The 23,128-nt window shown below is 40.0% G+C and overlaps 1 protein-coding gene across 5 annotated transcripts in view; it reads right to left on the bottom strand.

The window, feature by feature from the left end:
• Positions 1 to 23,128, bottom strand: part of sema5ba (sema domain, seven thrombospondin repeats (type 1 and type 1-like), transmembrane domain (TM) and short cytoplasmic domain, (semaphorin) 5Ba) — a 100,454-nt gene that overhangs the window by 53,509 nt on the left and 23,817 nt on the right. For all 5 annotated transcript variants that reach the window (XM_077536478.1, XM_077536480.1, XM_077536482.1 and 2 more), the window contains 3 exons: positions 11,719 to 11,937; positions 5,725 to 5,824; positions 5,611 to 5,656 (listed from right to left, as the gene is read on the bottom strand). In XM_077536478.1, the coding sequence (XP_077392604.1) occupies positions 5,611 to 5,656; positions 5,725 to 5,824; positions 11,719 to 11,899 (327 nt within the window). In that variant the 5' untranslated portion in view covers positions 11,900 to 11,937. The remainder of the gene's footprint in view (positions 1 to 5,610; positions 5,657 to 5,724; positions 5,825 to 11,718; positions 11,938 to 23,128) is intronic.

Here is a 23,128-nt window from a genome sequence, read left to right as displayed (position 1 = left end):
TTGCGCATAATGTAAATATCATCAGTCTGGAGTCTAAGGAGAGAAAAAGAAGCGGAAAAAAAATCAGCTACCCTGGCTTATCTCGACACACGTATAAACGACGTGGATCATTTCTGCACTAATGTACACCACTCACATTATACATGACATTCTTCCATTCCCTCAGAGGACATATCAATAATTAAATCTACCGACAAATTGAGGCGCAAGGGTGTGAATGAAATCGGCTGCCAAGCTGCGAGAGATACTCGGCTTCCAGCTTTCAAGCTTTTTTCTCTCCACAAAACCTCTCTGGACTTCACGACTGACTGACCGCAGCTGCATGTCCTTGTGCACAAGGATGGAACCCGACAGGAGGTCCAAGAGGAAAGACATCAGGGAAACAACCAAAAACCTCAAATAAAAAATGTTGGAAAACCACCTTGAGGAAAGTTTTGAAGTTGAAGGTGTCCTAAAGAAATGAGCTCAATTCAAGACCTGATGTATAGACTTTAAGAAAATTCATGGTACACCTCAAAAAAAGATCAAGCTGAAACACTTTTTGAATATTTAAAAGGAAATGTTCAAGGAGGTCCTCAAGAAATTATCTCCAGCAAAGACCGTATGGACAAACTTCAAGGAAAGAGCTTATCGAAACAATTAAAGGTAAAACCTTAAGGAAAAACCTCAGGAAAAACCTAAAGGAAAGACCCGGTAGTAACAATTCTGGGAAAGACCTCTAGCAAAAACAACACATTAGGAAGAGACCTCAGGAAAAGACTGAGCAAAAACCTTTAGGAATGTTTGAAAGGATAAGGATGTGCTCAAGATATGGCTCAAAGAAAGACCTGTAGGATAGACTTAACTGAAAGAACTCGGTGAAAGAAATCAAGCAAACACGAAATCAGAAGACCTCAGCATAAAGCCTCAGTGACAGACCTTAAGCTAAGTTTAAAGAAAATGTCACCAGAAGACCTCAAGGCTCTCCTCCCAAAAATGAGCTCAATAAACACCTGATGGAGAAACTTGGGCAAACTTCTAGAAAAGGCTTCACAAAAAACATCAAGCAAATACTTCAATGAAAGACCACAAGCAGAGACTTCAAGGAAAGCCTCATGCAATCCCTTCAAGGAAATATCTTGAGTAAAGTTTACAAAGGGAATGCTCTACCGGGGGTCCCTAAGAAATGAGCTCAAAGACCTGCCACAGAGATGTAATAGAATGACTTCAGTAAAGACGTATAGAATCGACTATGGAAAAAACTCAAACAAATACCCAATTGAAGCAATTCAGGGAAATACCTTAAGTAAAAGCTTTGGCCAAGAAATGAAAGATCCAGAAGCCCTCAAAAAATGATGTCAAGCTACCTTGACCGTGAGCTTAAAAGGTAAAACCTTAGTCAAAGACCCTGAGGAACATCTCATTTAAAGGCCTCAAGCAACTACCTGGACCAAAGACCTTGGGATCTAATTTTTATTTTCCAGAAGTGAGTCAAGCATAAATCTCATGGAAAGACCTTTAGCAAAGACCTCAAGAACACACTTTAAAAAAAGACTTCAAACAAAGATCTCATGGAAAGACTTGAAGACCTCCACCTCAAACCCAGAGGGAGTCCTGAATACAGACACAGCAGCTGAAACAACAGCTGCAATTATTTTCCCAACGGTGTTTTGCGATGTTCCTAAGGACCACATGCAGCTAAGAACGTTGGAGCGAGACCACTTCCTGTTTCCAGGATGAGAGCAAGGCCAGAGGTTGATGAAACACACTGAAACCCAAAGGCTGTCCACACAGCTGTAGGAGTTTTTAGATCTTAACCACTAGGCCACGGTTTTCAGTCTTTAGCGAACCAGACTTTATGGTGAACACACTTCCATTACGCTAACCCTAACCCTTGGTATCTAACCCAAACATAAAACTAAAGGTCTAGGTTGGTAGTATGATTAGGAGGGTAAGTAGATTTAACGGGTTTAGGTTAAGGGTTGGGTTTAGGTAGGGTGCTAGTCATTCTAAAGCAAAAATATATAGGACTGGAAATGGGCAACAAGTCCAAGCTTAGACTGTACCAAAAGCTATCAGACATACAAACACAAAACACCACAAACATGTCAAGATATCATCCCGGTGATCATCTGAGGGATTCTGGGAGTTTGGCCTGTTGACGTACGAGATGAGCCGAGCGGCACGTGTGACGGAAAAACAAGATGAGCTCCTGATATGGAATAGCCATCGTGTTGACATTCCAGTTCCCTTTTTCTTTTTATTATCCGTGCTGGGATTATCTGACGGACGCTCACTCTCCAGACGCCATAAACAAACCAGATCACAGATTAGACACTTCAAAAGCAAGCCCAGGCAAGTTCACAAAAAACAAAAACAAAAAGTCACAAAAGCTATTAGATACAGCAACAACAGAAAGTATGCACTTACATTTACACTTTCTTACCTTCATTTTTTTGCCATCTATCTTTACTCCCTTCCACCTTTTCTTCTGAAAATCCTCTCTGCTTTCCTTCTTCCTTCTTTTCCTCCAAGTCTCCCTCCTCTTCTTTCCTTCTTTCCATCCATCAATTCTTTCTTCCTTCCTTCTACCTTCCTTTGTTTCGAACTAGCCTTGTTTCTTCCTTTCTTTTCCTTCCTTCCTGCAATCCTTTCTTCCTTCCGTCTACCTCCCTTTTTTTTCTAGTTTATGTTCTGCCCTCCTTCTAGCTTTCCTTCCATACATCCTACATTCCTTACTTTTGTCCTTCAACTATTCTTTCAACCTCCATCCCTCCCCTCCTTAGCTTCATTTAACTTAATTTATCCTTTTTTATTTTTCTTCTGTTTATCATTCCTTCCTGCCCTTCCATAAAACCTTCAGTCTTTCATCCCATCCTTCCTCTTTCCATCCTTCCCTCCTTTTTTTTTTTTTACCTTACAATCCTCTCCCTTTCATCATACTCTCCCTCTCTACTTTGCGTCTTTCCTTCTTTCATCCTGTCCTTCATTCCATACTTTACTCCCTCCTATTCTTCAGTCCTCATTCTGGCCTTGTTTTTCCTTCCTTCACTTTTCCTTACTTCCTTCCTCCCTCCCGCCCTTCTTTTCCTTCCTTCTTGCCTCCTGTCGTTAACTTATTTTTACACTTTATATAAGAGCAAATGATCTTTTTTTTATTGTTTGTAACCTCACAGTGGGGAACTTTTTTTTATGACTTGTTTATTGTTTTTAAGTCCTAATATTAACAGTGATGAATGTGTTTCTCCATTTCTATGACCGTTAAGACGTGACGCAAAACGCTGCCAGTACACTTAATAAAAGCTGTTTATGACGTGACGCCCGCCGCTAGCGCTACTGGGAACCGAATCAACAGAGTAATAATATCCAATATGATGAACAGATGTTGTTATTGTTGTGTTTTTTATTATGATTGTTATGATTTCCCGTCAGGTTATGAATGTGAGTGCTTATGCAAAGATGCAAATAATGAGAAACGCATAAAAGCTCATTTTCCTCTTTTGCTCCTGTCAGACACTTGAGTTTTTTTTTGTTTTTTTTTAACCATCCATCCCACACGCACACATGCACACACTTATTATGTACAGTACGCACACACCTCCCACCACCTTCCTCCTGCTGCTCTACAGTGGTGACGGGGGACGAATTGGGGGGGGGGGCTGCGAGAGGCACCTCCGAGTGGGCGCACTGTCAGCCGGCGCAGGTGGGACGGCGCGAGTGGGCGGCAATCAGGCATCAGACCCGCTACTAAATGCGGCGCCGGCCCGCATCCCACGCGGCAATACGGCAAGGAGTTTTGAGAAAAAAAAAAAAGCAGAAGGAAGGCACAGTAAAAAAATAAATAAAAATGATGGCGTGGGCCGCCCGGGGAAAGTCTGAGTGGGAGCAGTGCGATGCATGGATGACTGTGTGAGCCTGTTCATAATATTCACAATTGCTGTCATGGAAAAATATATATCATTAAAGTAATACAATACAATACAATACAGTAAATCACTTGTGCGTTCATTCCCAGACTTGACGCTGCAGTTTCAAAATAAAAGGGTCACATTCTAACATTTTTAGTGCAAGAGTGTAAAAAAAAAAAAGGTAAGTAATGTTAATTCTAGGCAGTTCATCTGAAATTTGATTGCCTTGACTTTTATTATGAAACTGGTGTCGCACTTGTGGCTTTTATTGTGAAAGTCCACTGTATACAGCTGGATGTTGTGTGAACACTTTTGGGACAAAGCAAAAACAAAAACAAACAAAACAAATCATGTACAAGCTGAATGTTGTATAACTTTTATTGTGAAAGGCCTCATGTGCGAGTAACTGAACAACATCCAGCTTGTATATGATTGACTTTCACAATACAAGTCACAAACCACAACTTATGCATAGTGGCCTTTCATAATTAAAGTCCACAAACCCCACGCAAGTTTGAAACACTATTTTTTAAGGTCTAACCTGTCTCAAAACACCCAGCTTAGTACCCAGTGACTTTCACAATAAAAGTCACAAGCAACCTCCCAATGTCCAGCATGTATAAGTAAACATTCACAATAAAAGTCGAAGGAGACCACACAACATCAAGCTAGCAAATTGCAGATTTTCACAATAAAAGTCACAAGCAAACACAAAACATCCATCCTTTCCCTGTGAACTTTCAGAATAAAAGAGTCCGACCAACACTGCAACATCCTGTAGAAATGAAAGTCAAAAGACCGACCACACAACAATGAACATGGCGACTTTCACAATAAAAGTTTCAAATAACAGCTTGTACATGGCGGCCTTTCATAATAAAAGTCTGCGAGCCATCCCACCACATCCATCTGGTTCCTGTTGACTTTCACAGTAAAGGTCTTTAGCAACGACACAAGCTTGAACAGGGTCAACTTTCACACAAAAAATGAAGCAACCACACATGGTAACTTTCAAAATAAAAGTCCATGGTCAACGACAGTACATCGAATTTCTACATGGTAGACTTTCACAATAAAAGTCCCACAACATGTCAAGGTGATCCCTTGATGCTCTGGACTTGATGTGTGTGCGTGTTTCTTGTCATTTGTGTGTATTTCCTGTGTGTGTTTCATTTGTCTCAGTGATTGGCTGTGCAGTCAGCGTCTCCGCTTGCCTGTTTGCTTCTGCTGGTTGCAGGCAGGTGAGCTCCCAGGGGCCTCGCCTCAGTACCCCGCATGCCCCACTACGAACCTTCCCTCCCTCCTTCCATCATCCCTCATTCACCCACCCCCGTCCGCCTTCTCAGCATCATCAAGAATAGTACAATAACCTGTGACCCTCCGTGACTGGATGGTGCTTCAGGTGCGAGCTGGATTTTTCCGGAACGTTTCTAATGAATGCCTTGTCCGTGACACATGCACATGTGGCAAGACACACACGCGCACACGCACAAACAACAGTGTCCGAAAAGCAATAATGTGCTCCGCCGTCTTTGTGTCGCGAGCGAGCAGGAAATTGTTTCTAAAAATATCTAACTGACGTCTCACCTCTCGGTGACTTTGCAAAGTAAAGTCAAAATAAAATCATAAAATTAACAACTGCAACATATATGTGACAAATAAAGATGACTTGACTTGACTTGACTTGACAATTCCAAAGCAATGAGAAAGAAGATGGTCTTACCTGGATCAATGATATGTTGCTGAGGTCCAGCCTGAACAGGAAGTTCCTGCAAGAGGGGGTAAAATGTGTATGACTGCGTGTGCGTTTGCGCACGTGAGCTTGTGTGTGTCTCACCTGGCACCCACAATAAGTTCATTCCTGGCAAGGTCGAGGGTCAGCTGGGAGAAATCCCGCACGCTGGCCCAGGAGAACGTCGATATCCACGGACTGAGTACTGAGGGGAACAAAAAGTATTATTAGCAGAGCTTAGCATAGTTTAGCATCATCTTAGCATAGTTTAGCATTAGAGATAGAATAACATGGAAATAAAATAGCCTAGCATAGCGTAGCATCTGGGCAACAAATCAGTGAGCGGTAAAACTAAATGACTGTACTTATTTAATCTCCAATCAGGAAGCATTAATTGGCCCCACCCCCCTTCTTGTTCACTTTAAACAGACAGTAAACATCCGTCTGCTGAGAATTCCTACAGCAAGGATGATTGGCGTTTATCCTCGCGCTTACAAGCTTTTTTATACGCGCCGCCTGTTCAATCTCCTCGTAAGCGGCCCACAGCTGGGACCGTAAAGCCCCTCCGCTACTCGCATTTAACGCCCCCTTCCCTCACCGTTTATATGCCAGCTCCCGACCATTATTTTGAGTTTTCATTTTGCTGCCATGTATTGTGTGGCGCAGACAAAAAGCTCTATATTGAGGTTCATTGAGAACACATTCACAGAACTTCACTTGTTCAACATTTTGCATTGTTACAGCCTTATTTTAAAATGGAATTAAAAAAAATCCCTTCACATTTCCACATACAACATCCCATAATGACAACGCAAAAAATAAGTTAAAAATACAAATACACAACAATGCAATGCCCAGCTTGTACATGGTGACTTTCACAATAAGAGTCTTCAGCAATCATACACAGGCTGACTTTCACAATAAAAGGCATGAGTAATCTTATTGTGATTTTCAACTTTCAAAATAAAGTCACGGTCAACCAGCTTGTACTGTACATGCTGAACTTCACAATAAAAGTCAAGCACAAACATAACCTACACCTTGTACATGGTGATTTTCAAAATAAAATCACAAGACGCCACCTTTACATTGTGAATTTCAAAATAAAAGTATTGCGCTTAGACGTGGTGGATCATCACAATAAAAGTCAACGAGCGACTACATAACAAGACTGTAAATGGTGACTTTCACAATAAAAGTGCAAGAGCATCCATCCATCTATTAACCAAACTGCTTATCAATGACCAAAAAAAATCCAGTTTGTTCACAGCGGCTTTCATAATAAAAGTCACGATTCACGAGCAACAGCTTGCAGGTGATGACCTTGAAAATAAAAGTCAGAGAGAAACAACACAACATGGTGACTTTCAACATACACACCAGAGAGAAACAACACAACCTTATTTGATCTTACATTATCAAAATCTAGTACATGGTGACCCAGACTGAACAATAAAAATCCAACAGCAATGGGAATACAACATTCAGCTGATATATGGTGAAATTTCACAATAAAAGTCCAGAGCAACAGCAAAATATCCAGCTTGTAAACAGTAACTTTCAAAATAAAATGTCTTTTACACATCTTTAGTTCTGGCTGATCAGAGGCTATTAGCCTGGTGACCCCTCCACTGCTCGCGTGGCAGCTGCTCTTTTTTGCATTCTCTCGGGCTCTGGCAGAGTCACTCCTAATTTACGGCGACCTGTCTCTCTCGCTCTCTCTTTCTCAACAGTCTCAGTCGGCCGAAGAGAAAATGGAAAAAGAGATAGCGGCTGCAACTCTAGGAAGCTAAAGAGATAAAACTTGGAAGTTGTGATCTTAAAAAAAGATCTTCCAACATTGGCTGGACCACTGAGGAGTATTTTCTAGGCGGCGCTCTAGCAATTGGAATTGTCATCGAAATTTCAAGGACTAATGATCTCTGTCAGAACCCTAGAATTCCATATCCATTTTTACTGGCAATATTTCACCCAAACCATCTGAGATAGCTGGTAGCAAAGCCGTGCTGGTGGAGGTTTCTAGGGAGCTCTCCACCAATTAGCATATTTCAACAGTCTTTGAAGGATTAGTATTTTGTCAAAGCAAGATCTCTATAATAATTGCTGGTGGTAATATCATGTCACAATGGTTCTAGGTGGCACTCTAGTAGCATTTTCAAACAAAATCTTTGTATAGTGTTACCGCAACAACCCTACATTTTTTTTCATGGAAAAATATTGTTTCCAAGAAGCTTGGGATGGCTGGCGCTAAGGTTGTATTGGCACATAGTTCTAGGTGGCACTCTATGAGTTGATGTTTTTAAGTAATCATCAAACGTTTAGTGTTCTGTGATAGAACCAAAAGCCAGTTGCTTTATAATTATCTTTGATCCATGACACTTGAGATAGCTAATGGCAAGGACATGCTATCATGGTTCTAGGCGGAGCGCTACTAATTCTTGAACAATCTTTGAAGAAACAGTTTTACAGCAAGAGCCGTACAATTGTAATTATTATTATTATTATTATTTTATTTTTTTACAGATAATATTTGTTCCAAGCCATTCGGGACACCTGTTGGCAAGGTTATGTTGGCACCTTAGCTCTAGGCGGCGCTCTGCAAAAAAAGTGACCCCCAAACTTTTAAGGATGCGTCAAGTCTCTCTGTAGCAATATATATCCAAACATTTGCCTTTTCCCTCACATGCCTCACGTTTAGCCTTAGCATGCTAATGCAGCGCGTCGCAATGAAATCCAGGATTTATGGGATTGATTTCCTCTCAGACTCGCTGGCTTTAAAGACTCTGGGATTGTTCAAAGCAGCCAAGAAATAAAAAGAGCTCCTCTGTGGCGCCTTCTCGTCGGAAATGAAAAACATGAACGGGATGAAAAGTTGACTTTGATTGAAGGGCAGCATTAGCTATGTTAGCGTCGCTAGCTGTTGATGAGGGAATTATTATGAGGTATCAACAAGTCGATCTTTCAAATCCAGCCTCGAGCACTGTTCGCTACCCTCACCTTTCCAACTTACAAACCGACAGTCCCGTTGTGGCCTTTCCAGCTGGATGATTGATGGGCCACAAATGCTTGGGCGGCAGCTCCGATTAGGGCCGCCTCGGTAATCAAGACTGAAGACGGAAGAATGCCGCGTCGCGCTTTGTTGTTTTTTGTTTTGTTTTACCCCCCGCTTTTATTACTCGAGCGCTCGGTTCACAAGGTGATGCAAAGCGTTGTTGTATTCACGGCGCGGAGACGAGACGGTGCAGAGTGCAAATTAGATTAATAAAGAGTCGAGCGGCAGGCGGGAATATGCGTAAATGGAAAAAGAAAGGCAAAATAAATATCTTGGTTTGTTTCTGCTCAATTCTCTCGGGAGTTTGCCGTGATTTGGGGGAGAAAACAGAGCATGACGGCGTGCGCAGTTATTCACCGGATTACTTTGCCGCTCGTCTTCTCCAAAGGTGGCATTAAAGCGAGCTCTACCATCTCCCTTTCAATCCCAAGAGGAATATCCGCTTTATCTTTACGGATATTGTTGCATGCAGTGGGAAAAGGAAAGGTGTGAAGATTATCTACTCACTAAGAAACTCGCTGGCTACAAAGCAGTGCCCTGAGAGTCACAAAATAAACTAGCAAATCACTTGGAAAGTAAATTTGCTCAAGTGCTGCCTAGGAACACGACCAAAAGACAAAGTCTGGTACCCCATTTCAAGGAGGATGCATCACCATGAGGTATTCGATCTTACTGACAATATTCGATCCAAAACATTAATGTATTCCGGCAGTTGAAAAACACTGTATTTACAAAGCTATGGTATCAAAGATTTTTCTAGGTGGCGCTCTAACAATTGGAATCTTCAATCATTTAGGGATTTATTTTCTATGTCAGAGCAAGAACAATATGAATTTATAATCCTTTGTGATCCCAGACACACTTGACAGCAAGTGGAAAAGTGCTACTGGTACATTTCTAGGTGGCACTCGACCAACGGTCTAATTCAAATCCATCCAATTTTGTCCAGAATGTGCATTAGCTTCAACCGTTGGCGGTAGCCATTGTTGGACTTTAATCTGGTCACCATTCAGGCTTTCTGATGCAGGTGAGCGAGGTTGCGCTCCAAAAAGCAAACATAAAATACTCATCAATCACAGACGACACGTTCAGTTGATTCAATTCACTTCCTTTCTGGCTGTTTCTCGGCAGCGCTTGAGCAAAATGTTCAAGTCTTCAAATAATTAAGGATGAGTGTTCTCCATTTTCTTTTAGCAAGGACTTTGTTGATTTATAATGACAATTGGGATAGTTGGTGGCAAAAATAACACTTGGTCATAGTTTTAGGCAGCGCTCACCAACTGAAATTCTGAATTTTTTTTTTTTTTTTTTTTTTACAAATGGTCACGGCTTCATGTTCTTTGTCAAAGCCGGAAACTTATAATATATTCTATCCAAGACACACGGGATAGATTTGTCAAAGGACAGGTTTCTAGGCAGCACTCTACCAATGAAATTATTCTGTTGAATTTTTGACTCTAAAAGAGGGATGTCCTTTCACAAAGCTGTTGATTATTTAATGACAATATTCAAATCAATACAGATGGTATCAAAAGACATTGTTCCCGGTGGCACTCTACCAATTGGAATTTTGGACCTTCAAACTTTCAAGGATAAGTGTTCTTTGGCAGACCAAGAACGCCAGTACTTTGTAATTACATTCGACCCATGACCTGAAGGATAGCTGTGTCAAAGGACAGGTTTCTAGGTGTTGCTCAACCGAATTGGATGTTTCAGGTTATCACAGCATATTCAAAGAGCGCCTTCTAAGAATTTTGCTTAATTTCAGTTTTTCCTGCTCAGTTATTTTTGGTTTTGTTTCTTTGGCAGACACGAGACAAACAACACAAGCCCCAAAACAAACATAACAATTTGTGAGTGTTTGCTCACATACTGTTGCCCTCATCTCACTGCTGCTGTGGTTCAAGGCGCACTCACTCTAATGATGCTGAATAGAGAACTGACACAAAAGAATCCATTGTACAGGCCAACAACTAACCTTGTGCTGGTCCTCTAAACAAAACCATTCATTTTCTTCCTCTAAACAGTATAGAGAATACATGCTAGTTGTGTTAGCTTAACATACTAAGTGTGCAATTGTCTTTGTTGCATTTTAAAGTCCAAAGTGGATTTTTTGGCAGGCTAACAGAAACTACTCTTATCCAACAACAAACACTGGAGAGAGCTAGCCACTAGCTAGCTTAAGCATCGAGAATCCTGCTAGCTCGCTAGGTGAAATTTGAGAGTCTTCACACAAACAACAATAATAAGAAAAAGCACATTTAACAGAAACATGTTCGTAAGGCAATTTTGAAGGTGGCTAACATTAGCCCATTTGTCGTAGTGAGCTGATTATGCTAGCAATGCTAACTTTCACAGTATACCATTTAGACTTCTGAAATGACTTTCAAACGTTCAAGGATAAGTGCTCTTTAGCAAAGCAATTAGCAAGTACCCTGTCCGTTTTGTATCAACAATACTCAATCCAAGACATTTGGGATAGCTGGAGGCTAACGTCCATACAGGATTCAACGCGACGCTCAAGTGAAGTTACACGTTTCAAGCATTTGTTCAAACATGTTGATCACAAAGGAGAACATGTTGATTTTCTAATTACTGTGGATTCAAGAAACTTGATACAGTTGATGACAAAGGACATGCTTCTTGGCGGCGCTCTATTGGCAGGATTTCTTCAGAAAGATTAGACTTCCCATTCATTTCAGGACCATTGGGAAGACTAGTGGCAGATGTCAGAGTGATACATGTATCGAGGTGGTGCTCTACCAATTAAAAAATTTCAAGTCTCCCAACATTCAATTGGTGTTCTTTGCCAGAATAAGAAAACTGTTGATTTACACTCACATTAGAGCTAAGACACTTCAGATAGCTCATGGAAAAAGATCCTACAGGTATACAGGCAGCACTCTACAAATGGACGTTTCAAATCTGCCGACTTTCAATGAGTGGTGTCAAAATTATTAGAAATATACAATTATTATACAACTCCATTGATTTCACCTTGCTAACATGCTAATACCGCTAATGACAGCAAAACATGGGCGCCTCACCTTGCGTGGACACTTTGGGATGTTCTTTCTTGGAGCACTCGGGCTGAGCGAGGGGTTGGAAAAGCGACATCGTCGGGAGCGCCGATGAAGCGTTGGCATTAGCTACCAGCGCCGATGACGTCTTAGGGAGGATGAGGAGGAGGAGCCTCAGCAGGAGGAGGCCGGCCATGGACGTTGTCATGGTGACGACCGCTCCTTTAACCGCCAAGTGGGAGGCAGCTGCACAGAAAAGACGTTTTACAAAACTTAAAAATAAGAATTATTCATATTAATCACTGCCGTGGACATTTAGAATTAGTCAACTGGAATCCAACCGATTACTACCGCTGATAAATAGCTTCTATCTTGTTTTTGTTTTAGAATTTGAGGTTTCACAAAACTGTCTTGTTTGACATTCTTCTTTTCACAAAAGGCTCAATTTCTTAGTCAAAGAAAAAAAATCACACACACACACACAAAAAAAAAAAACACAACATTTTTGCTGAAACCAACCCGTATTCTACTGTTGGAACGGAAAGAGGTAGGAACAAACTTTTGGTTTTCTGGTTCTTTCTTTCGGTAGGTTTGGTGCCTATTACTGTGACAGAACACAATATTCAAAATGACAGACTGTCAAGTATGTGTCGAGGACAGTAGCGATGTTATCGAGCTGAAAGAAGCAAAAACACAAAGAAAACCAAGGTTGCTGCATAAAAAATGGGGAAAAAATGCCAGCAAAGCTTTTTTTTAATGTTGATCACTATCAAACAAGTGCAATTCAACTCTCAGGAGGTTAATTTGACAAATCACTAAGACAATAAAAGTGAAGGCAAAGACGTGGGGTTTCTTCAGTTAAGCATTTCAACAACTTCGAGTTGAGCAACCACTGCTCCCTGTGGAGTTTTCCTCACTAATGCCTCCATCAATAAAAAATTATTAGCACGGTCGAGCCGCAAATGGAGCAACTAAAAGAAAAAGAAGAAGCTTTGTTTAAAAATCAATAGAAACTTCTCATTGCTGCTGCTGCTCCAGAAATACTTCAAGTACAGTGCACTTGTCGGGGAGCTATTCAGGGAACAGTCATCAAACTTTACCGCCATGCTACGCCCACACGCAATAATAAAAAAGAAAATGGTTCACAATTTAGTGTCACACATTTAAGTTGTGTACGTGCTTCAAATTTGGTAGCAATTGGAACATGTATTTATTATTATTATTAATATTATTAATTATCATTTTTTGGTACAAAACAAGGAAATGTTTAAGCATTTAAAAATATTAAGACCAATTTAAAAAAATAAATAGAAACACTATAATTGCATAAGTTCCATTTGGACCAAACAGAATTTATAATAATATTTATAATAATATTTCTTTATTTATTTATGTATGTTGGCAAAAACATGAAGTTAAGAGTGCAGCTTGTGCACTGTGCAGTAGGACGATCATTTATTTTTTTGGTACAAAACAAGAAAATCCTTACACATTTTAAAATATTAAAACCAATTAAAAAAAAATAGAAACACTATAATTATGTAAGTTCCTTTTGGACCAAACAGAATTTATAATAATATATATTTAGAATAATAACCATCCATCCATCCATCCATCCATCCATTTTCTTGACCGCTTATTCTTCGCAAGGGTCGCGGGGGCTGCTGGAGCCTATTTCAGCTGGCTCTGGGCAGTAGGCAGGGTACACCCTGGACTGGTTGCCAGCCAATCGCAGTAGAATAATATATATTTATTTATGTTGGCAAAAATTTGAAGTTGGAATGCAGCATGTGCACGCCAACAAAACAAAGAAAATGTCAAACATAGAAAACAAATAAAAAATATTAACATACATAAAATTATTTGAAACACAATAATTATGCAAGCTCCTTTTGGATGAAACAACATTTATTAAACTAAGTTACTTTAAAATAAAAAAAAACAAAAAACGTGCAAATGTATACATTTAAACAACTCAATTTTATTTTTATTTTTTACTGTTATGCTGATATTGTAATTGTGGAGCGTAATAATTGAAATTGTAAGTGAATTTCAATTAATTGTACAGCCTTATAGGTCAAACTTATGATAAACATTTCCTCCAACCTTCATGTTGCTAAAAGAGCTTGGCTTTGGGGCTGAATTATCCAATCATGATTTGAGATATTAACGGTTTTATGATTCCCACCCGCAATAATGAAAACAAAATTTCACAATTTAGCATTGTCCATCTGTCCAGTTAAACTACTTTCAAATTTTGTGAGCAATCTAACGCAAGGAAAAAAACCCTGTAAATATCCAAATGACCCTGCAATGTCCGGCTGAAAATGTCAGACAACTGGCGTGGTCTGAAACAACAACAACAACAACTTGAGCTAAACGAGCTAAAAATGAAGTCCAGGCTGCTCGTTGCTTTGAAAGTTCTATTACATCGTCAAGGTAACGAGCTGATCTGTCGTCCTTTTTATTTTAAGGAAAATCAATTTAAGTCCAGATGGCAGCCTCTAAATCAGAAGAGCGCAGCCTCTCACAGTGGCTGCCAGCGCGTTACCATGGCAACGCGGTGGCGCGCGTCGCCATCCAGGTCGAGTGCATGCGAGCACTCGGCAGTCTGCTCGGATGGCGACGGGCCTGATGAGCTTCGGAAGCTAACGTCATTAAATGCGCTTTTGTGTGTGTGGGGGTGCGTGTGTGTGTGTGGAAACCCCAAAAAATTAAACTCGTGGTTTAGTTTTGATTTGAAATACAACAAAAATGTTACAGTGTGCGGTTGTCAGAAAAGTAATATTTTTTTGAGAAAATGTCAAAATATGAACTCATTCACTACCCAGCCATTTTCACTGAAGCAACCCACTTTGCTCCCAGCTGTTTTACTGTATTTTGACTGATTTTGCAAGGTCCACAGAATATTCTGTTCTATTGCTACACAAACATGGAACCTATCAAAAGAAAGATTAGAGTTTCTTCTTTCGTCAGGAAAAAAAAAAGTATTTTTATATCTGTTTCCGTTTTGCAGCAATTATCATTAGAATATAGCTAAGTGGCATCATTACTCATATTCCTGGTGAAAACAATGGCAAAAAGAGCATCTTGCAACATGGCCCTGGCTGATGTCTTGTACTCTGCTGCCACCTGCTGGCCGTTTTTGTAATAACTGCCAACCGCATCGAAGCTGAAGTGCCTTCTGTATGCTCTAGCAAAAAAAAAAAAAAAAAAAAAAACATGAAAATGTACGTTTTTGGGAGTGAAGGACAAACTATTAAAATACGTATAAATACGTTTTTGTGTTTGAATGAGTTAACAGAGGAAAATATTTTGTTATATTGGCAGAAAATGTTGGATTTTGGTGAGGAAAAAGATGCTAAATATCAAGAAAAAAGTTTAAATGAAAAAAGAAAATAAACGAAATATTAAGAGATCAAAAGTTGAAAATTTGTGAAAAAAAACTATACAGAGAGAGAAATGTAATTTTACAATAAAGTTATTTTGAAAGAAAACGTTTTCATTTTTTCGGGAGGAAAAATGCCAAGACATGTTTTATGTTTAATGTTTTATGATAATGTAACTGTATGACAAAATCACAATTTTAACAGAGGAAGAAAATCATAATTTAATGACAAAGTCCTATAATAGAAGAAAATGAAAAAAAGGCATCAAAATATTTTGAAAAAAAGTTTAAATAGACAAAAAGTAATATTTTTGTAATGTATTTGAAATGTAATGCAACAATAGATCACAAGAGCTTGTATTTCTAGCACAAAATGCCATAAAAACGCCAAATGGTTTGAAAATGGAGAAAAGTGAGACTTGTGATTTAAAATAATTGCTGCCTCGTACTCATAATCACTGGCAAAAAATGAAAACATTTTCTTGGTTGTGGCTCAGAGTTCGGGGGAAAGCGACTGCCTGACATTTGCGTTGATCTTTCATGCACTCACATCAATGGCCAGCTCCCACGCCCCCATAGTGCACCCCTGTCGTGCCAATTAAAGGGCCGGCGCGCCCAACGGGAATTCGAAGTGACTAAAAGAATCAAAGAATCAGGCTAAGGGTTATCATCACCACCTCTCCTGCATCATTTTAGGAATATCACAGTCAAAAAGGCAACTTTTTTTTTTTTTTATAGTCAGAGCACCCCCATTTTTTTTTAGAATTTTTAATTAATTTGTTTTATTAATTTGTTATTTTCCTATATGCATTTCCCACAAATCAGGTCTGTTCTCTTCCAAAAAAAAAATATATATATTTTTTTTTTTTTGGAAGAGAACAGACCTGAAAAAAAGTATTTTTTTTTTTTTTGAATGAAAAAAATGTTATATCACACAAAATGCAATCATTGACGTTGCATTTTGGGCGACAAAAGCTATGATCTGCCCCTAAATCAACACAGACACATCCCCGCCCTAAAGAGACTCTCAATAGAATTAAGAATGAGGTCAGGGGTCATAATCGCAACCTCTCCTGCGTGGTTTTGCGGCGGACACAGAGAGCGGCAGTAAAATGTTAGGCGGCGTTAATTTTAACGGCCTCCGATTAAAAGCCAGCGCGGGTGTTTTTCTTTCTTGTAAAGTCACGGCCGGGGGAGCTTTACGGCGGCGCTCTTTGGCCCAAAAAGTTAAGCGGCAAAATGAGTGCCGTAAACCGGGGGGAGATATCGTCACCGAATCAATGGGCTGAATTGATTGAGTCGTGGCTAACGGACCGCGTTTATGGAGACGGAGGCCTCGCTACTTACTTACACTACAATCAAATGACGCGCCCCAGAAAACACCAACCAAAAACAAATAATAATTTGTAGGAGAAAAATGCTATAAGTACTCTACAGTATTGTAAAGCATTGTATTTTTTAAGTACAAGGAATTAGATATTTCATGCATTAATTCAATGAACTGCATCCACCTTAGTCATTGGGGGCAGGATAATATAGACCGTTACAACTATGCTTGTAATAATAGTCGATTTTTCTCAGAGGATAAAGAATATATGCCCGTGAGTTTTGTTGTATGCTCTATCTATGTGTGTGGCGACCATTTCTAATCATATATAGCAAACAAAGGCTACGAATTCATGCAAGTTTCATTAGCACATCTATGGCATTTTGCATCATGTGCTAGCACTAAAGGAATTCTTGACTCATTGAGCCATTTTCAGCAGTGAAAAGTTAATATTTGGCCCAGAATAAATTTGATAACTTGATTATTTTTCATGTACAATTAATACCTTTAAAAAGTAATTTTTCTACTTGTTGTTGACTGATGATGACATCACCTGTGCTGAGGAAGTAGGTAACCACCAATCACGGCTCACCTGTTTTCTGGGTTTGGTCAGTTTCCTGAGCCACGATTGGTCGTTAGCTACTCCCTCAGCACAGGAGATGTCGTCATCAGTCGACAGCAACTAGAACAATTACTTTTTAAAGGTATTAATTGTACATAAAAAATAATGAAGTTACCACATTAATTATAGACAAAATATTAGCTTTTCACTGCTGAAAATTGTTCAATAAGTCAAGTGTTCCTTTAAACTTGGGGACTTTCATAAGATAACGTGAATGCAGTTTGCCTAAATACATGCTTCTGACTACCACGATATCCATGCTGGGTTTGTTAGCCCGTCTATGGCATTTTGCATCGTGTATTAGCATTAAGCTAAGCATTATTATGTCAATTCATAGACGCACTCCGGCGAGACCATTGTGACCCTGTTGCTGACCAAAACTGCAGCACCCAAACTGATTAATTCAAGTGTGGAGTCTTGTATCAAATAAAGACAACATCTAAAAGGCATCCCACTCCGATAAACATGTCCAATTCATTATTATAGCGTTCCTTTTGTATACATATGTTACATAATGTTATGGTATGTAAGATATGCAGAGCCATCACACCAGCATCTAATGAAATTCAAACAGAATTTGCTTCTCCCTCCCAGTGCTGTGGATCTCACTCTGCTTCATCTATCCTTCCCTCCGTCCTCTCTTTAGTTTTTCCTCTGGTCTGTTGAGATCTCCCTAATCTGTTGGAATTTAGAGGTTTCTGGGGTTGGTGTAAGATTCTGGTTTTGTAACCATGTGGCTGGCAGGTGGTGTTTTGGTTTGTGCTGGATTTCACTTTGATTAATCTTTCTTTCCTTTGATCAGTCCTCTGGTCTCCTGACCTTCTGTCATGTTTTAGTTTTGGGGGGTTGGGTTTTGGTTTAGTTTTGGGTGTTTGTTGTCTTTTGTCTGGTTTTGTCTCCCCTAGTCTCGTCATAGTTAACCTCGTCCACCTGTGTGTGTCGCCCCTCCTCGTATGTGTTGCTAATTAGTGCCCTCTGCCTGCTTTGTTTCCCAGTTGTGTCTTGTAACTTGTCTCGTTAGTGTTGTATTTAGTGAGTGGTGTTTGTTGACGCGTCATGGGAGCATTGTCTTGTCAAGTCGAGGTGTGCTAAGCTGTGTTGCTAGTGTCTACGTCTGGTCAAGTTTCTCAACGTCTGGTCAAGTTTCTCAACGTCTGGTCAAGTTTCTCTACGTCTGGTAAAGTGTCTCGCCCACAAACCAAGTGTTCTCTCATCCACGCTAAGTGTTCTCACAAGTATTCTTTCGTCCACGTCTACTCAAGTGTCTCCACGTCTACTCAACTGTCTCCACTTCATGCCATGTCTGTCCACGTTCTGCTAAGTCAGTCCTGCCAAGTCTGTCCACGTCTTGCCTAGCCTGTCCACATTCAGTCCAGTCATCACGTCAAGTCTTCTCACGTTCCATCCAGTCCTTTATTCAGTCAATAAAGTTATTCTTCTTCCTGCCTTTCTCCCTGCCTGGATTCTCAGCCTTTGGGTCCATCTCCCCACAACCACTCGCTCCACATATCGTGACACCTTCTGAACTTTACGACTTTGGCGAGACGCTGAAGTATCCGGTTAAGGTGAAGGGTAATGGGATTTTTTTAATTAGGTTTCAAGGTGAAGTAATGAGTACAAATTCACACGCACACACACATAAAAAAAAAAAGAGCAATGATATGTTGAGTCGGTAAGACTGCCGAATGAACATTTCTGAGCGCTTATAAAACGAAAGGCAAAAAATATTATGTAGCATATGCTGTCATTGGGGCATTTCCTCCTCTTTTTTTTTTTTTATTTTTTTTTTTATTTTTTAAAGAGCTCAGAATTGTTCATCTTACCGATTCAACGTCTTATCATCATTGCTTTTTTTTTTGTGTGTGTGTGTGTGTATGTGTGCGTGCGTTTGTGTGCGTGCGTTGGGGCATTTCCAAAGGGAGCAGGTGTGGAACAAAACCGAAGAAAAGCAACTGGGAAGACGCCCGCCCCGTCTGCAGTTGAGTTAACACATGTTGTGCTGATGAGGGTGCCCGCAGGTTTCAACGGAGCAACGCAAACAGGATTGTTTGGCACAATAGGCAACATGTCTCGTAACACACACACACATATAGGACACACACACAACCAGCATAATACACACACATGCCCCCCCCACACACACATAGTACACTTGACCCCGTTGTTTATAAAAGAACATTGCGTCTGAATGGCGTGTTCTGGCGCTGTAAGCTCGACCCGATTGAGGTCATCACCCAACCCCCCTTCCCCACCACCACCTCACTGGCAGGTACAAATGAGTGTGACGACCCCCCACCCTCCCCGCCCACACGTGTGCGCTTGTTTTTTTTATGTGTTGATTAGCACGCTGGATTCCTGGCATGCTCCACGTCGGGGAGGGGAGGGAAGAGTCGTGGCTATCAGTCGTTATCGGCCGCTATCAGCCGTTATCGCGGCGACGTGTTGACGCCACGCGCCGTTCAGACGTGCCGACTCCTTCAGCGGGTCACAAACGTCTCGTTGCTGCCGCAGATGCATCATTTAGCCGAGTTTAATTGTGGGAATGCTGAAAGCATCCATCCATCCATCCATTTTCTTGACCGCTTATTCCTCACAAGGGTCTCGGGGGCTGCTGGCGCCTATCTCAGCTGGCTCTGGGCAGTAGGCGGGGGACACCCTGGACTGGTTGCCAACCAATCGCAGGGCACACAGAGACGAACAACCATCCACACTCACACGCACACCTAGGGACAATTCGGAGCGCCCAATTAACCTGCCATGCATGTCTTTGGAATGTGGGAGGAGACCGGAGTACCCGGAGAAGACCCACGCGGGCACGGGGAGAACATGCAAACTCCACCCAGGAAGGTCCGAGCCTGGACTCGAACCGGAGACCTCAGAACTGGGAAGCGGACGTGCTAACCACTCGACTACCGTGCCGCCCCTGAAAGCATCCCACATATGTTATTCAGATTTTTATTCTCCTCACTTTTTTTTCCCGAGAAACAACTCCCACGTAATACTTCCGATTTACACCTTTCAAATTTCAATTTGCTTCAAAAATACACACCTTCCGGGGTATATATATCATCTGATTCCACATTACTTACAGTACTCGTACAATTAATTAAGGTTAAATGTCAGCTTTTCCTCTATTCATTTTCAATAGGACTGACATTGAACTTTTTCCCACTTTCTACGCCCACTAACATGCATACAACTGATCATCATTACCACGTCTGATACTGCTCAGTGAAGCACTTGGTTAAGTGTGTTGTCCAGCAACCAGGAGGTCGCGGGTTTGAATCCCACCTCCGACTGTACATTGCAAATATATCCATGGCAATTACGCTTAGTGATATAAAGGTATACCAACTATCATATCAGGAAATGCATTTCACTGAAATGATTAATTGCATGTTGGCTTTCATCACGGGGTTCAAACCCCACTTGGACCACATTTTAGTACATTCAATGGTTTGATACCAACTGACTATCAGATTAGGAAATGGATTATAATTTCACTGAAATGATTAAATCCCACTTTAGACAGATTGCAGTTCAACTTTTCTTTTTATTCATTTATCATTCAACTACAATTAAAACTTGGTAATTTTTACATAATTTATCTTTCAATTTACTTCATTAGCTTCATTTAGCTTTCAGCATTCCCACGTAATTTCTCCAGAAATTGCACTTAGTCTAGTTTCATCTCATTGTTTGTGTTGTTGATCCTTTTGTATTCAAACAGGCTAATATCAAACATAAACGCTTTTTTTTTTTTTATTATTGTTTAGTCACAAAAGGTTGAAAAAGATGATATCGCATGAGCAACTCTGCATCAAGTATCCCATAACTTAAGTGTGACAAGTGTATTTGACGAACGATCGTTAAAAAAGAATAGCCGGTAAGTTATGTAAATACAGGGACCGACCTGATTGGATTCCATCAGCATGTTTACGAGTGGGCCGGAAGCGTGCGTCGGTGAGAGCGCTGTTATTCATGAGCCTCGGCGCCGACAAGGGCGCATTATACATTTTCTATTAGGTCGCAAAGTGGTTGGCATGCAGATCACTGCTGAAGGATGAGTGCGACGTTTTATTTTATGGGGCAGACTTACAAGACAGCCGGCAAATTGACTTGACTCAGATAAAACACGACGGCGGGAAAGCTTAGCACGGCAAAAAAAACAACTCCCCAAAACAACACAGAGGCAGTAGATTAAGGACACCGTGCAAGAACAGTTGAGCCTGGCGTTTATTGATTAGCTCCGATAAACTGCAATTTGACATGGAAATTGTATATTTAGATTTGATCCTTAATTGTGCATTCCACATGTTTACGTATTGTTTCATGAAACATGAAAAGTTGAAGTGATAAATCCACAGACTGGTTTGCATTATCGTTGTACTCCGATTTATAACTTTCTGACTTTGTTTATGCCACACGTTTGGTGGAATTTTGGTAATTTGTCATAGCAAATATTTAAATGTCAAAGTGCTCAGTAAGTGAACAACTAATGGATTTAGATAAACATATTTGATAGTAATTCATGGTCCATTTTTCTGTACTTTAATGTATAAGACCAAAACATTAATGTTTAATAATAAATCTGATGTTTATTGTAACAGATTCATTTATTGGATGGTTGTTAAACTCAGTGAGTGATTTTCAGCAGTAAAAAGTTAATATTTTGTCTAGAATTAATGTGATAACTTCATTATTTTTCATGTACAATTAGTACCTTTTAAAAAGTATTTTTTCTACTTGTTGTCTATTGAGGATGACATCGCCTGTGCTGAGGAAGAAGGTAACGACCAGGTTCATCTGTTTTCTGGGACTGGTCAGCAAACTGAGCCATGATTGGTCGTTAGCTACTTCCTCAGCACAGGTGATGTCATCATCAGTCGACAGCAAGTAGAAAAAAATCTTTTTCAAGGTATTAATTGTACATGAAAAATAATGAAGTTATCAAATACATTCTGGACAAAATATTAACTTTTCACTGATAAAAATTATTCAATAAGTCAAGTATCCCTTTAAAAGGAAAAATAATCACATTTTAAAATCGCAATCGCAATATTGGGGGTGGGGGATTATTTAATTATGTTTCAAAATCGTTCAGCCCTACAAAAGTAATTAATTTTGTGACAAAATTGAATATTTGTGCATGGAAATGCAAAAGTTGATCACAAAAAGTTGTATTTACGCATAGAAATTGTATATTTGCCAACAAAGTGCATTAACTGTTCCGGGAAAGGCAACAGTTGATCACAAAGATATTTCGTCAGAACAAAATGTTATATTTGGCAACAAAAGCGCAATACTTGCACAAAGGAAATGCAATAATTGATAATGAAATGTTATAATTGCAATATTTGACCACAAAATGTCAATATTTGCACACAGAAATGCAACAAATGATCACAAAAGGGTTCGTCTTACACATACAAAAATCCTATATTTAGGCACAGGAATACAATAATTGATTACAAAAGCCTGCATTTTTGCATGGAAAGACTTTGCATTTGCAGCCACAAATACAAATGACATTAGAATGCTATATTTGATCACATATGTGGAATATTTGTCCAGAAACGTAATAATTTGTGACAAAAGGCTGTATTGTACCACAAAAAAAATCAGTTTTTGTCCACAAAGGCAATATTTGTGCATAAAAAATGCAATAGTTGATCAAATGTGGTTCTATTGTGTAAACATTTACATTCATCACAAATAGTGATAGTAATAATGTTTGTGCACAAAAAGGTTGACCACAAAATTTTGTTTCAGCACAGAATTTAGCCTCAACTTGCTACACAAATCATGTAATAAGCCAGAAATATGCATTATTTGAGCACAAAAATTGCAATAATTGATCACAAAAAGTTTAATGTTTACACAATAAAAACGTTATACTTCAACCCTAAAAATTATCATATTACATGTTGGACACGAAACCTCCTGTTAAGCAATTCACCAAGGATAACAAAAGGCGACCAATGCAATTAAGCGTGCTGGCATTTGATCGCCGCTGCTGCCGCAGCTTGCGCTCGCAGCCAGCTCACACCGGCGGCGACAGCTAATGCGAGCGACGTGTCGCCGGTGACCGCTTGGGCCG

The sequence above is a fragment of the Festucalex cinctus genome, chromosome 11 (genome assembly GCF_051991245.1).
Source record: "Festucalex cinctus isolate MCC-2025b chromosome 11, RoL_Fcin_1.0, whole genome shotgun sequence".
Taxonomy (NCBI): Eukaryota; Metazoa; Chordata; class Actinopteri; order Syngnathiformes; family Syngnathidae; genus Festucalex; species Festucalex cinctus.
This window is presented reverse-complemented; position numbering and strand designations above follow the sequence as displayed.